Source organism: Phalacrocorax aristotelis, chromosome 8 (genome assembly GCF_949628215.1).
Source record: "Phalacrocorax aristotelis chromosome 8, bGulAri2.1, whole genome shotgun sequence".
Taxonomy (NCBI): domain Eukaryota; kingdom Metazoa; phylum Chordata; class Aves; order Suliformes; family Phalacrocoracidae; genus Phalacrocorax; species Phalacrocorax aristotelis.
The window spans coordinates 46,371,764-46,386,409 of record NC_134283.1 but is presented as its reverse complement, the minus strand read 5'-3'; the positions used below and the strand labels follow the sequence as shown (position 1 = coordinate 46,386,409).

The 14,646-nt window shown below is 41.4% G+C and overlaps 1 protein-coding gene across 6 annotated transcripts in view; it reads left to right on the top strand.

The window, feature by feature from the left end:
• Positions 1 to 14,646, top strand: part of JAKMIP2 (janus kinase and microtubule interacting protein 2) — a 71,690-nt gene that overhangs the window by 35,032 nt on the left and 22,012 nt on the right. For all 6 annotated transcript variants that reach the window (XM_075103055.1, XM_075103053.1, XM_075103054.1 and 3 more), the window contains exons 3-12: positions 1,331 to 1,828; positions 4,382 to 4,591; positions 5,455 to 5,553; positions 7,587 to 7,733; positions 8,154 to 8,294; positions 9,214 to 9,270; positions 11,143 to 11,262; positions 11,717 to 11,845; positions 12,834 to 12,917; positions 13,207 to 13,269. In XM_075103055.1, coding sequence (XP_074959156.1) covers positions 1,331 to 1,828; positions 4,382 to 4,591; positions 5,455 to 5,553; positions 7,587 to 7,733; positions 8,154 to 8,294; positions 9,214 to 9,270; positions 11,143 to 11,262; positions 11,717 to 11,845; positions 12,834 to 12,917; positions 13,207 to 13,269 — 1,548 coding nt within the window. The remainder of the gene's footprint in view (positions 1 to 1,330; positions 1,829 to 4,381; positions 4,592 to 5,454; positions 5,554 to 7,586; positions 7,734 to 8,153; positions 8,295 to 9,213; positions 9,271 to 11,142; positions 11,263 to 11,716; positions 11,846 to 12,833; positions 12,918 to 13,206; positions 13,270 to 14,646) is intronic.

The window sequence follows — 14,646 nt, the reverse complement described above, 5'->3', positions numbered from 1 at the left end:
CAAAATCTTCTTGTATGTGACGTATTATTTTGCATAGTTACTGCATCAAAAACCTCTGAAGTCCTCCAGAGAAGTCAGTGGCAGTTGCAAGGACAGACCACCTTTAAAAAATGTGTATTGAATACTTTGCTTTGAAAAATTTTTGTGCATCCTAGAGCCCTGTAGAGGGAGTTCTAGGAGAATCTTTCAGATTTGTTTACCATGGAGCCTTCTGAAGAAAATGTCTCTTATTTTTAGTCTGTTACTTGTCAGAATGACTTTGGCAATTGAAACCAAAGTAAAAGTATGCTTTCAAACTCCTCTAATGGCTTACTTTAGGAAAGGTATGTCTGAAATCAGATGGGGATAGCATGGGAGGGGAAAAAAAAAGTCAATCAGCTCTGCATATAGCCGATAGCACTTCCTACCTTCACTAAATCCTCTCCAAGAAATCAATTAGAATCATAGAATCATTAAGGTGGGAAAAGACCTCTAAGATCAACCCAACACCACCATGCCTCCGAAGCCATTAGGCCTGCAGGCTAGACCATCAATCTCTCTTGGAGGGATTTCAGATGACCTACTACTATATTGACTCTTTTTTTCCTGTTTTTTCTTTCTGAAAGTTTTGCTCTCTCTTCCTTGTTCTTTTTGGCCTTTATTTAGAAAGGAATAATCAAGGAAGGTCTTAAAATCTTTGAAACCCCATTCTTTTCACTGTAAATAACGAACTGACCGAGTTTGCTTTTAACTGACACCATTCCTTGTCTGTTGCTTTCCTTCAGTGTAGGTTTGCACAGGTTTCTGTTGTGGAATTGCTCAGGGGTGTGAAGTTCCACCTAGAGATATATTAGTATAAGTGTACTGAGGAATGGTGGGTTGCTCTAACTTTGATTCCAAAGCTATGGACGAAGAACTTTGAAAACTGTTATTAATGAAGAGTAACAGAGGACATACCTTAAGTAAAGCTAGCTGTTCCGTTAGCGTAATGACCAGTGAGGCGTGCTTTTCTGTAGATATGTGCCTACGAAGGGAATACAAATGCCTGTTAAAGCTCTATGTATGGGTAAGAACATCTGTAAAAGATTAAATGTTTCCTGGACTTTCAGACTTGCACCTTACCTCAGTTGGGATCATACAGAGGCAAGCACTTCTCTTGGCTTGAGTAAAGACAGAGTAAAATCTATGTGAATGCCCCAGGAGCTGGCCCAGATTTTGTTGTAGGAGGGTGGAGAATCATCTAGGGTCTGCAGCAGGGTCTTCCTCAATTTGACATGGCTGTGTGTCTGGGTGGGCTTGTTTTGATAACATTATGTTGGTAGCAGGTGACTTTCATTTTATCTCAATGTAGGTTGCTAAACTTGAAAGAGAGAAGACTCAAGAAACTAAGCGTATCCGTGAGGCGGAGCAGCGCAAGCAGACCGTGCAGATCACGGAGCTAAAAGCCAAACTCCATGAGGAGAAAATGAAGGAGCTGCAGGCCGTGAGGGAGAACCTCATCAAACAGCATGAGCAGGAGATGACACGGATGGTCAAAGTCCGAGACAGCGAAATCCAGCGCCTCAAGTCAGCGCTGTGTGCGCTGCGGGATGGGAGCAGTGATAAAGTAAGGACAGCGCTGACTATTGAGGCTCGTGAAGAGGCCAGAAAACAGTTTGACTCTGAGCGCCTTAAGCTTCTGCAGGAAATTACTGAACTGAAGTCTGCCAAAAAGCAGGTGGATGAGGCCCTTAACAACATGATTCAAGCTGATAAGATCAAGGCAGGGGATCTTCGGAGTGAGCATCAGTCCCACCAGGAAGCCATTTCCAAGATCAAATGGGAGAGTGAAAGGGATATCCGTCGCCTGGTCAGTAACCAAAAGAGTTCATGTGTTGTCTTACAGCGTAGTGAGCTTGTCTGTTGTGCCTCCCAGCTTTTTGTGAATAACAGAACTCTGCAATGTGCCTCAGTTTGCAAAAGTATTAAAACCTCCTCATTGTCATTTCTCAGCGGTAAATAGATCATGGTGAGTCAGCTAGAGCAACCACTGTGATGGCAGCTAACGCCTTAAAGAGAGTGATTGGGCTAGTATGTAAGGATTTGGCTTGCGGAGACGCTAATACATGTGCAATGCAAAGGGTTAGAAAAAGAGTGTTTGCATCTGCACTTGCAGTTTGTTGGTTTCTCTAGCCCTTGTGATGGTTCCCTAAACACGTTCAACCACGGCAGGAGGGGAGATACCTTTTGGTTTGGTCTTGTCACAACCTTCAGTAATTGCTGTGGACAATGAACAAAATGAGGCCCACATCAGCAATGGTGCAAGTTGCCATGTTTCCCTATCATCCAGGGAGCCGGACCTGCTTGCAACAGCAGAAAGTGTGGCTTGAAAACTGGAATTCAAGATTTGACAGTTCAGTAAAAGAAATGGTAATTTAAACTGTCAAGAGTGATCCTTCCTCCCGCCCCCAGTTCAAAGTCTCTGTACTGGAGGTATATTCTTGTATTGCCAAAATGCTCAGTAACGTAGTACAGACTAGTAGTGGTGGATTCTTCATACCTTCCTTGTGAATTGTGACCCTTGTTACTTTGATCCCCATTTGTGGTTCTGTGTAGCCGTGAGGACAAACTACTGGTTTTTTTTTTTTCTCGTCTGAAATTGAGGATTGGATAAAACCGAAACATTTAATTACATTAAGATCACCTCAGGTTCCACACATGTATTGTATGATTTTATCTTTAGCAACTGATGAAAGGCCTTTTTTGAAGGCTGTTTACTCACAGAAGAACCTTGAACAAGTCCAGAATTATTTTTAACTGACTTACGCAAGTGGTTTCCAGATCCTTTGTATTGTTATCAGAGTGACATCTAGTTAATAGAGATCGGAATCTAGCCTTATGCATTTGAAAAATACTTTGGGGAGGAATTCAGTAAGCCTAGAAAGCTACAAGACCAGGAAGTATCTTTGGTATCTTCAGGCAAAACTTAGCATAGCTAAAATTTTTGTTTTCAGGGAATGAGTCATACCATTCCCAGATAATAGTACTTATATTTTGCCAAAGTGACTTGCTGTCGTGGTTCAGCCTCAGCTGGCAACTAAACACCATGAAGCTGCTCGCTCACTCCCCCCGCCCCTGTGGGATGGGGAAGAGAATCAGAAGAGCAAAAGAACTTGTGGGTTGAGATAAGCACAGTTTAATAATGACAATAAAATAATAATTATAATAATGATTATGATAATAATGACAATAATGTTAATATAATAAAATGGAAAAGGAAGGGAAAGGAAAAAAAAGGGGGAAAAAACCACAGAAACACGAACAATACAGCCGCTCACCACCCGCCGACCGACGCTGCCCGTCCCCAAGCCGCGATTGCTCCCTCCCTCCCCCGGCCAGCCCCTCTCAGTAACATACTGGGCATGACGTTACATGATATGGAATATCCCTTTGGTCAGTTTGAATCCGCTCTATTAGCTGTGCCCCCTCCCCTCCCGGCTCCTTGTGCCCCCGGCAGAGCTTGGGAAGCTGGAAATGTCCTTGAGTAGTACAAGCACTGCTCAGCAACAGCCAAAACATCTGTGTGTTATCTCAACATTGTTTTCATGCTAAGTTCAAAGCACAGCACTATGCCAGCTAGAGTGAAGAAAATTAACTCTATCTCAGCTAAAACCATGACACTTGCAAATTCTGGTTCACCAAATTGTCTTGAGCTCAGTGATGTTAGCAGCTCTGTACCGGTTTTTGTGGTTGCAAGGCTCATATGGGGTGATCTTATTCTAAGTTTTAATCTAAAATTTTCCTCTCAGCCATCATTCTTAAAGTTGCTGTGAGGTAAAATAAGAGGCACTTCTTTTGTCTTGGATAGACCTGGGATATTAGGCAGAAATGAAGTAACAATAAAATGAATAGTCTTGAGTTTGCACTCATCAGAAGATTGATAACATGGCAATCAGATTTAAGAACTACTGGGTCTGCACAGATCTTCTGTTTGTGAGAATCAGACTGTAACCTCTACTGTCCTAGCTAATGTATCTCTACTTACACGAGCAAGAGCTAGTGTAAACTTTCTTGGTTTTGTCAGAGTTAATACTTATTTTTCACTAGTATAAGTAACTAACTGACCAAAATGCAATGTGAAAGCCTGAACTCTTCATCCAATTATCCGTTAGCATGTCACATCATGCTCAGTTCCTGGGCTTTACTCTGTATAAGGCTGGTGAACCTACCTCTGTGTCAGTGTATGGTTATGGCTGAAACCTTAAAGTGTATTGTTTTACAAGCCTGGTGCAGTATGATATAGCAGATTGAAGTGGTGGACACCACTATTAAGTAGATCACATACTACTAGACCGGAGAAGGGTGAAATACGGTTGTTGCCTTTACACAGTAATATTGTTGTTCTGGTGTTTCTCTCATTCAGATGGACGAGATTAAGGCTAAAGACAGGATCATATTTTCCTTGGAGAAAGAACTGGAGACACAGACAGGCTATGTGCAGAAGCTGCAGCTGCAGAAGGAAGCTCTGGATGAACAGCTCTTCTTGGTGAAGGAGGCAGAGTGTAACATGAGCAGTCCCAAGAGAGAGATCCCAGGAAGAGCTGGAGACGGTTCGGAGCACTGCAGCAGCCCTGTACGCAGGTTTACTGGCCCCTGCAAAACAGAAACATAGCTGTGTTTCTCTTGCTTAAATGTTTTCTCAGGCTGTGGGATAACATTATTATGAGCATAGATTCTTCAGAGAGAATGCTAGTGGGACAAAGCTTTGTAAGGCTGTTTCCTCAGTCGCTCTATTTACAAATATAAAATATCTTAAATAATTGGCACCTATTTGAAAGAATCATTCCATGAACGTAACTACCTGGATAGCCTGCATCCTCAAAACCAGATAGAATTGGGAAAATGGGCAGGGAAAAGGCTGGGTAGGGAATCCAGGAGACTTAGGAGATCTTCCTCTTTCGCTGTCTTATTCTGCACATATACAGCCCTTGCTGTAATGTACAAAGTGTGCAACTCACTGGTTGTGTGGCTAAATACATGATGTTTACACAACGAATGGCTATATATACACACATTTATACATATGCAGATGAGGAGTAGGAAAGTAAATGCAATTGATACTGAAAGGAGTGTCCTTATTCACCTGAGACAGTGGCTCAGCAAATAGAAGCAATGTTTAGGAAAAGGCAATAAAAATGAGAATCTTTTTGCTTTTTCTTCCCTATAGTAGAAAAATATCAACATCTGTTTGGTTGTTTTCTCTTTATTTTTTTAAACAACTGAAGATTTTCAGTCTTAAAGTATCCCCCAAACAGGTACTTTCTTCCAAAAGAAATATATTTTTTGCCATCATGTTCTATACTGTAAAAATCCATAAATATAATTTATTAATGATGACGGCTTAAGTTGACTGGTGTGTGGTTTTTGAGGATTGTTTTTCCAAGCATATGTTTTGAAAAGAATCAGTAACTGTATTATGTTGTTGCCAACAAACAGGACTTGCGCAGAAACCAGAAGAGGATAGCAGAACTGAATGCCACAATCCGAAAGCTGGAAGACAGGAACACGTTGCTTGTTGATGAACGAAACGAACTGGTGTGTAAGCTTTGCGCTATCAGACAGAGGAGGTCAGGAGCCACAGGGAAAAGGCAAAGAGGAGGATCCAAGAATGATAGCCAGTGATGAATATGCCTTTTCCGTCCATCAGGCTAGTCACTCAGGAGGTTGAAGGTGGTTTTTTAAATCCTAGAATTAAACAGTAATTTCATTGAAGTTATAGGAATACAAAATCACAACGGAAGTTGAGGCAGAGAAGCTTGTAGGTTTCTTTATGAATGCTTATGTTCCCTCCTTGACTTTTTGAGTGTACAACAATGTACGGTGAGACTTACCTTGTGAATGAAGTAACGTCTGTAGTCCAGTATTTGACCAGGTTGAGAACAGTTGAGTATCAGATCTAGTGAGAATGGACAACAGTGAATTGACCCCTTTATCTGATTTACTCCTAGGTGGTGATACTTGTGTGTTGAAGTCAGCACCCTGGCTTTTTAACCGCTCCATATTTCTACTTTTGTGATTAAAGATCAGGGTGGTGAAAGTCAACTCTTGTTGGGTTCTTTGTGGGTGGTTGTGGGGGGGGTTTTTTTGGTTTTTTTTTTGGTTTTTGTTTTGTGTGGTTTTCTTGTGTTAACTGTTTGTGTGGGGTTTTTTTTTCCCCCCCCTTTTAAAATTCCTGACCTAGAAGTCCTAATGCACTCCTTTCATATCACTTTAGCTGGCTTGGTTCCCTGCAATGTTCTTAATGTAGTATTTGCAAAATAATGTCTTATCAAGATTGCGAGTTACAACATGTTCATGTGCGTTTCTTCAGTTATGAAAAGTCTCTACTCCCAAATTTCTGTGATGCTGAATAGCCTGGAGCCTGATAAGTCAGCTTGATTAGCTTTTGCATGTCATTAAATATTCAGCCTATTTTTTCACAAGGAAAAAAAATTTTAAAAGGCTTCTAAGCTGTATCTTGCACAATGTGACTACAATGAACACATTTTGTTAAATGTGAGCAGGAGTACTGCTGGAAATACTATACACTTTAAGATACATTCAGACTAGCAACAACTAACTTTATTCTTAGCATAGGACAAATGGTTGTTTTGCCCACCACTGTGCTGATCAAAGATGTAACCAATTCCCAGCTGTTCCCCACTTTTCTGTCAGCAGAAAGGATCTTCGGGTACCTGCTAACCTGCCTCAGACAAAATCACTGCGTTAGTTTAAATAGCCTAGTAAGATGATGTAAGCAAATGTAGGTAACTGTGCTTAATAGCTACTGAAAATTCTCACAGTCCTTTCCCCAGGGGAACTGGAAGGGGCAGGAACCTCCCAGTGACGAACAGTAATACAGAGCTGGGACAACGTCTTTGTTAGGCAGATCATCTGGGTACAAAGATACTGTCTTTCCATAGTCACACGCCATCTTCCCTGCCCTCCTTCAGAAAAAAAGATTATATCTGTAAAACACTTGGTATTACTGAATGGAACTTATTTTTCAGAGGAAGAGATCCTGGTTAAAACTCTAGTTGTACCAATACTGGAACTTCCAAATATGCCTTAAGATACCTTCCTATCTTAGGGGATTTGTTGTTTAAGTGTTACGTGGTTTGTTGATTAAAACAAAGTTCATTGTGTATGTGCACAAGTATTTCACTCTGTGGCATTAAAAAACAGACTTACAACTATGTTGTTATGGCTGTGATCCAGACTGAACAGGTACCTATTCAAATCTGTCTTTGAATGAGAAAATCAGTGGGTTTCTTGCAGATAAAGCACAGGTCACTTAGGGCTTTTGTATAGCAGTTTTGCAGTTGCCCGACTGTGTTGGGTCACTTCATCTCTATGTCTGAGTTTTCCCATAGGTAAAGCCATCTTTTGGAAACAGATGTGCAGAATTATGCTTTGAGATTTACAGATAAAGTAAGTTATAGAAGCTATAAGCATCAGTTCCGTTAGATGACTTTGGCAATTTACGTAGTCCGACAGGAAGGTAACAAAAATACTTCTAACAAAGGAGGGAGGAAAAAATATCTTTTATTTGGATTATTTACAATTACTGATTGCTTTTATCAATGCAGTTGAAGCGTGTCCGAGAAGCTGAGAAACAATGTAAGCCTCTTCTGGAAAAGAACAAGTGCCTCACGAAGAGAAATGATGAACTTATGCAGTCATTGCAGCGCATGGAAGATAAACTCAAAGCAGTCACTAAAGAAAACATAGAAATGGTTGGTACTGAAGAGCAAAATCAGGATTATTGGACAATCTATGTCTGTTGTGGTGGCCACATCTGCGTAGTGTATGCATGTATATACATAGAGAAAATGTGTTGTACATAGTGTGTAATACCACTGATAAGATATATACAGACCTAAGCATGGCTATAATAGACTTACATACTACAACATTATGCGTACATGTGCAATATATATAAGTGAACGCATAATCACAGTCTTTAATACTATCCCAAAAATTTGAATTTTGAGTTTCAATTTTATTTTTTTTAATAAATACTTCTATCATTGAGTCATATCCCACTGTGCTATTTTGCACAGCTTAAATGAAAGATAATGTCTAATTTTTAATGGAAGAGTGGTGTGTCTGTCTTTTAATTGCTGGATCTTATTTTATGTTTCTTCTTACCACAGAGAGAAAAAATGACATCACATCCTCCTCTAAAGAAACTAAGATCTCTCAATGACCTGGATCAGGCTAATGAGGAACAAGAAACTGAATTCTTAAAGCTTCAGGTCATAGAACAACAGAATATAATTGATGAGTTAACAAGGGTATGTCCAGAGTAGCAGGAAATTGGGAACGATTCCTGTGTACAGTTCACCACTGATAGTGTTTCTTCTTATAACTAGAGGTCCAAGGGTTAATATCTTATCTTATTTTAACACCTGCAAATTTTTAGATGTAGGTCTGCGTGGGTGCAGTTTAACTGAATTTCTAGTGGGGCATCAGCCCCTGCAACTCAAAAGTAAAACTCTTGTGTGTGAATTAAGCCCTAGAAATGAACACAGACTAAGAACTGTGGAGCCTGGGAAGGTACCTATGTGTTCACAAGGCAGGCCTGTGCCAAGCTGTTTTATGATTATAACTAAGATACTATTAAAAAATCTCCTTAACAAGAAGCAGGCACACTGTGCTAGAAAAGTGTTTGCTGCTAGATAGTGGTTTGCTAGTTCTTCTGTCATTTAATACGGACAATCCCTTTTTCAGCTGACTTTGCATTATGATGTTGAGGGGAAGGAGAAAGAGGCTCCAAAACAGGCTGTTGTCTCTTCTAAGACATCATTGCTAGGAGCGGTGAGATCAACACTACCATCATTTAATGACTCTGAGATAGAGCAGTATCTCCTCTGCAGGGAAGGCAGACAGCCTCTCATACAAAGCCCAAACCAGTCCCCTGCAACAGGCCTCCCAGTGATTTTAACTGGAAATGCGTCAGCGCCTGTCATTTGACAGCCTGTCAAGGCAGCTGCACAACAAGGGTTTCTTTCAGATATTCCATCTTCCTTCCTCAAGTGGTTTTCAGGTGGCGTGTGTACAGATTTGGATAGGAATCCTCCCTCCCACTTGGTATCAGCCTGCTGTTTGAACAGACAGTCAGTGGAAGCCCAATGGTTTATTTCCTCTGTAGATTTGGCCTTCTACAACTGCAAACAAGAGAAGAGAGAGTAACTTTTAAATCTTATTTTCCAGGACAGGGAGAAACTCATTCGTCGCAGAAAGCATAAAAGGAGCTCAAAGCCAATTAAGGTAAGAGGAAAAATTGTTTTCAGCTTATAAAAATACGAGCAGGCTCTGTAGGAAAACACACTTTAGCAATCTAATTAACGAGAGCTTTGTGGATTATAACAATCTGCTTTAGTGATTGGCTTTATAAACACCTTAGTTACTTTGGGAGAGCTTTTTAATCCCACTTTGAAATTCAGTTAAGTTTGTATATCTCTTCTATTTTCAGCAAAATGGGGCTTTCCCCCCTCTCTGAGATAGTAATTATCTTCCTTCCATCTGGTTTCTATAAATATTGGTCTCAAGGTCTGTTATTCTGTGATGTACTTATATTTCCAGAGACCCTCCCATCTAGCTTCTGCTATCTATTTTTCACAGCACATATGGGCTAAAACAAAATCCTTGTGCATCTTTATTCTTCAAGTGGAAGTTTCTGCCTGAGAAATTGAGTGGGTTTTTTATTCCTGCTCAGTTCTGCAGCCCTTTGGCTGCCCCTTGTATTACCCTGAATTGGGTTGAGTCCAAAGCTGCTGTAATTTAGAACAATTTTAGAGCTGAGTAGTCCGTAGTGGTTCAGATAGCTCCTTTATTCTTCGCATCTAGCTGATGACTTTGCATTAGCCATGTCCCGCCTCCAGAAAGCAGAAATACAGCGTTGGAAACAGAGCTTGGTTGCTTTTTGTTCTCCAAGGACACCCCTTAATATTTTCAGCCATGTTCTGTGAAAGTAATGCAACGCTTTCCTACACACAGAGAGAATTTCAGACCAGTAAATCCTATGTGTGTCATCATGTTGTTTCTATAGGGGCTTTGAAGCAATACACAGCAGACATAACTGGAAGACAAGGACTAAAAAGTATTTTCAACAGTCAACTTTATTTCTAAGCCAGAGATTGTAACATGGGAGAATATGGCTATTGTCTTTGCTTGGAAAAATAATGAACAAAAGAAGATAATATATGCAAAAGGTTATTGGCATCTTTGGTGCATGGTTTTTGTGTGATTCAAATTCCAGGTTTAGAAGGTTGTAACCTGTCAGCAAAAGTGAAAAATGTTGCAAAGCAGAAGTGCATCTTAAATGCTCGTTGATGACTGCAGCATTATTCATAAGACAAGTATTTGAATGCTCAGACCTGTACCCTGAAACCAAGCCTGCAGGGTCAAGCATCTATACCTTCATAGGATGCGATTCTCAGTTTTCATTGGATTTAATTCTGTTACTGAGGTTGGAGATAATGAAGTGCCAGACTACAACCAAACTGTGTAGTGTGAGCAGTCTCTTACAACACGTGGCAATTACTCTAGTACTGGAAGGATGTGTGAGATAAAAGTTCCTTTACGCTAATTTTGTAGTATAGCTTTCACTCGCTCACTCCAACAGCAATATCAGTGAGAGAAGCACTGAGATATTAAAAATATCAGCAGTGTCTGTGAAAGAAGCAGGGTTCCCTATTCTGCACACATTTCCAGCTCTTTCTGGTGTTACCTTTGCACACCAGTCCGAATGTTGATAGATGTCTTCTGAACAGCTTTGCGGTTAACAAACAGTTCTCCTGCCTTCTTGCAAGGGCAGAGACTTTTCCTTTAGTATGTTGCTGTTCCCATTATTTTTTCCAAATTTTAGACTGAGTAAGATCCTCAGCTCAGAAAAATTAATCAGCAAACTCATTCTCAACCAGCACAAGACCTAATCTTCAATATGATTCCTTTTGGGTTTGTTTGGAGATGATATTTGCAGGGGTAGCCCACTGCTCTTTTTTCATGTCTTGCCTTTTTTCAAGTAACTAAGAAATTATTTTGAACTAACACCACCCCCCCCGCCCCCTTTTCCCCCAATCAGAAACTCATGCTACTTGTTTCCAAGGAGATTCAGAAATGATGTTTTCCCTTCTTTAGAGACATGTGGTGGATACAGTTTTTGGGTATGATGATGATTCCATGGACTCTGAAACATCCTCTGTGGCCTCATATAGAACAGACAGAACACCAGCAACCCCAGATGATGATCTGGATGAGGTAAAATCTGACTCTTTCCATAGGCAAGGACAGGTTTTCAAAAGACTTTGACTTCCATAACAAGTGGCCAGGCTCTTCAAAAACACTTATATTTTTATAGTGCATATTGAGTGATAAGTTCTTCATTAAGTCTGGCCTCAATTTTGGTTACTGGTATACTGAAATACTGAGTGGTTCTTTCAAAATCTAGTCCATAAAGTCGGCAGACTTCTGTGCAATCTGAGATTATTTTTTTCCCCTTCCCCCTTCAAGAAGATATACCTATCTCTTTTCTTATAGCTTAGAGACATAAATGCTATATAAATTCCACATTCTTATTGCTTCATATCACATCAAAAAAGCTATTTGAATCAAGACTTGTAAAATGACTACTGTGCTTAAAAAAGTCACATTTCCATTCTCTGCTTTGGCAGTGCTCTACTCTCTGGTGTTTAGACATGTCTCTTCTCATCAGGGTTTAGCAGCAGAAGAATCAGAGCTGCGGTTTCGACAGCTGACAAAGGAGTACCAGGCCCTGCAGAGAGCGTATGCACTGCTGCAGGAGCAGACAGGAGGCATCATAGATGCTGAAAGAGAAGCCAAGGTTAGTATTTGTTTGAGGGTAAAAGCATTTCATTGCTATCAGGACATACAAACCCCTCAAAGTGACATACAAGGGAATGGAGTTGCATACAACACCCTTACAACTGAGAGATGTCTGTTGCTAAGTACATTTAAAGAGAGTGACAATTAAGAACAGACGCAGTCACTCAGTTTCCAGGGGGCTGTCCTCCACCGGAACCTGAAAACCCTGCAGTCAGGCGGGCATGCCAAAGCAGGCAGTTCTGCAGTTGGGCACAGAAACACAGGGGTTTTCTCATCTTTTGCCCAGGTGTGAAGGAGTTGGGTTTTAAATGTAAATGGAAGCCTGTGGGTTTTCACAAAGGCACACGTTGTACCAACTTTAGGAATATTCACCTAATGTTTCTAACAGAGAAATGCAAATTACATTCAAATTTGAATGTGATGCAGACTACAGTAAACCTTCCAAGGCTAAAAATGTTGTGTCTCTAAAAATCATAGAATTGTTCAGGTTGGAAGGGACCTTAGGCAGTCTGCAGCCCAGAGTCCTGCTCAAAGCAGTGTCAGCTGTGAGATTGCACCAGGGTGTTTAGCATTTTGTTCAGTCGGCTCCTGAAGAGACCCCAGGCAGTTATAATTGCTTCTTTCCACTACCTTTTGCCATTCTCATCTACTAAGCGCTTTCTTCAGTTCGGGGACTGCCCCTTACCCAGGATCTTTGAGCAAAGCATGCTCTTTGAGCTTGTGTTTTGCTGCTGTAATGCAATACATGGTAATAATAGGCTTGGGTGGGGAGAGGGGGCTGATCTACCACTCTGTTCCCTTGTGTCACCTGTTTTGTGCCAATCTGAGGGGTGGCATAAAATGTTGCTGAGCCACAATCTTTGTAATGGTTACTCACTCAGTGGAAGCAACAGCATAAACCCAGACTTTGCTGTCTTTGGTTTCCTTTTAATACCAGTCACATTGCTGTCTTTGATACTGTTTAATGCTGTGCCCAACTTCAACAGGCTCAGGAGCAGCTCCAAGCTGAAGTCCAGAGATATAAAGCCAAAATAGAAGATCTGGAGAAAACTCTGGCACAGAAAGGGCAGGTAAGCACTTCTTGTGTATTTTCTTTCCCTGTTTTGGATCTTGCCTGCTCTGCTTACAAAATACCTAGCACAATTTCAGTGTAGACTTCCATGTGATGTAATGTTGGTGTTCAATAAACAGGCAGGTCTAGCAAATCCAGAAGCCTTGCTACAGCTTGTAGTTGTCCCGTAAATGACAGTTTGTTCCTGTGGGATTGTAAAGCCTGAATGTTATGGCTCCAATTTTCAATAAACGTGCCCAACCTCGTGGAGTTTGATTATTCTGTAACAGTACTGCTTCATCCAACAGGACTCACACTGGGTGGAAGACAAACAGCTTTTCATTAAGAGGAACCAAGAGCTTTTAGACAAGGTATGTTCCCAAGTTTTGTATGTTTGCTCTGAAGGGTAATCTGGATCCTGCGATACACTTTCTAGACATGCAGTCTGGTGCTTATAGGTGTAGTGTAGTGATAGAATGGCATAGATTAATGGGGACAGGATAACGTATGGAAAGACAAGCAAGCCCTCTCTGCTTAACAGCAGTTCTTAGGCACTGTTGTTGCTGGCAGGTGCTGATGTACCAGCTCTGCTGGTAAGCTCCAGCCTGAGAGCTGGAAGCTCTACTTGTCATTCTGGCTCTGAGACACAGACCTTTGCGTTCTAGTAGTGTTGCACTGAAGAGTCTGCTGCTGCACTGGCAGGATGTTTTGAGCTTAGCTTCTGGCTGTGAAACAACAGTGGAAATGCAGTCACCCTCTAACACCAGGACCCTTTCATACTCCTAGTCCCTGTGCATTCTGTATATTTTCTAAGCCCTTAAAGTCATCCCTAGGTCCAGTGGAACTTGTACCGCTCAGTCCCTTGGTACCTTTAGGAGTATCACCTGTTTGTGTGTGTATATATATTTGTATGTATATAAATATTTCTAATCACGGAATATAAGGATACAAAGGAGCTTAACACTGCTTACTTACCACCAACAGTAACAGCAGTGGCCACACACGACTGCCATCAGCAAGAGGCCATAACTCCCAGCACCAGGTCTCCTGCTGTCTTTCACTTCCCCAGATGAGGTTTCTTAGCCTGTGTTTCTCCCTTTCCATAAACGCACCTAATAAGTCTCCAGCCTGTGCCATCCTTCCCCATCCAAAGTGACCCATGGGGGCTCATTTGACCTCAGTCTTACCATGCTCCCTAGCTGTCCTTGTCTGGGCCCTACTCAGAGAACCTGACTGCAGAACACATGCCCTGGCACTGGCTGGAGACTTGCAGAAGAGAGCAGGCTGAGGAGCTAGTGGTGGAGTTGTCCACAACAAGCAAGCTACAGACAATTGGCCAATGGGTGGTATTTCAGCCTATCTGCTAGTTGACGGAACTACTTGTGTGAAGATGCTTGCTGTACAGTTCACACAAGTGCTTGCACGGGCTGGGATGGCTGCTCAGGTAACTGCCTCCACAAAGACATCTCTCCCTGTGTGCCATCTGTGCTTCATGTGCTATGCACTGGGAATCTCTGATCTAGCCCAAGCTTTTCTCCAAGGCAGGCTCAGCTCTTTTTGTGTCATTCCTGATAGACCTTTATCCAACTTGTTCCCAGAGTCCTCCAAAAATGTCTCAACATCCTCACCAGGCAATCTGTTCCTTTACCATGCAAGCAGTGTGTTTAATAGGTAATGCAGACTAATCTAATAGCTGACCTGACACCTCTGTAGAGTTAACTTCCCCGCTGATCTTCCCTAGGATTGGA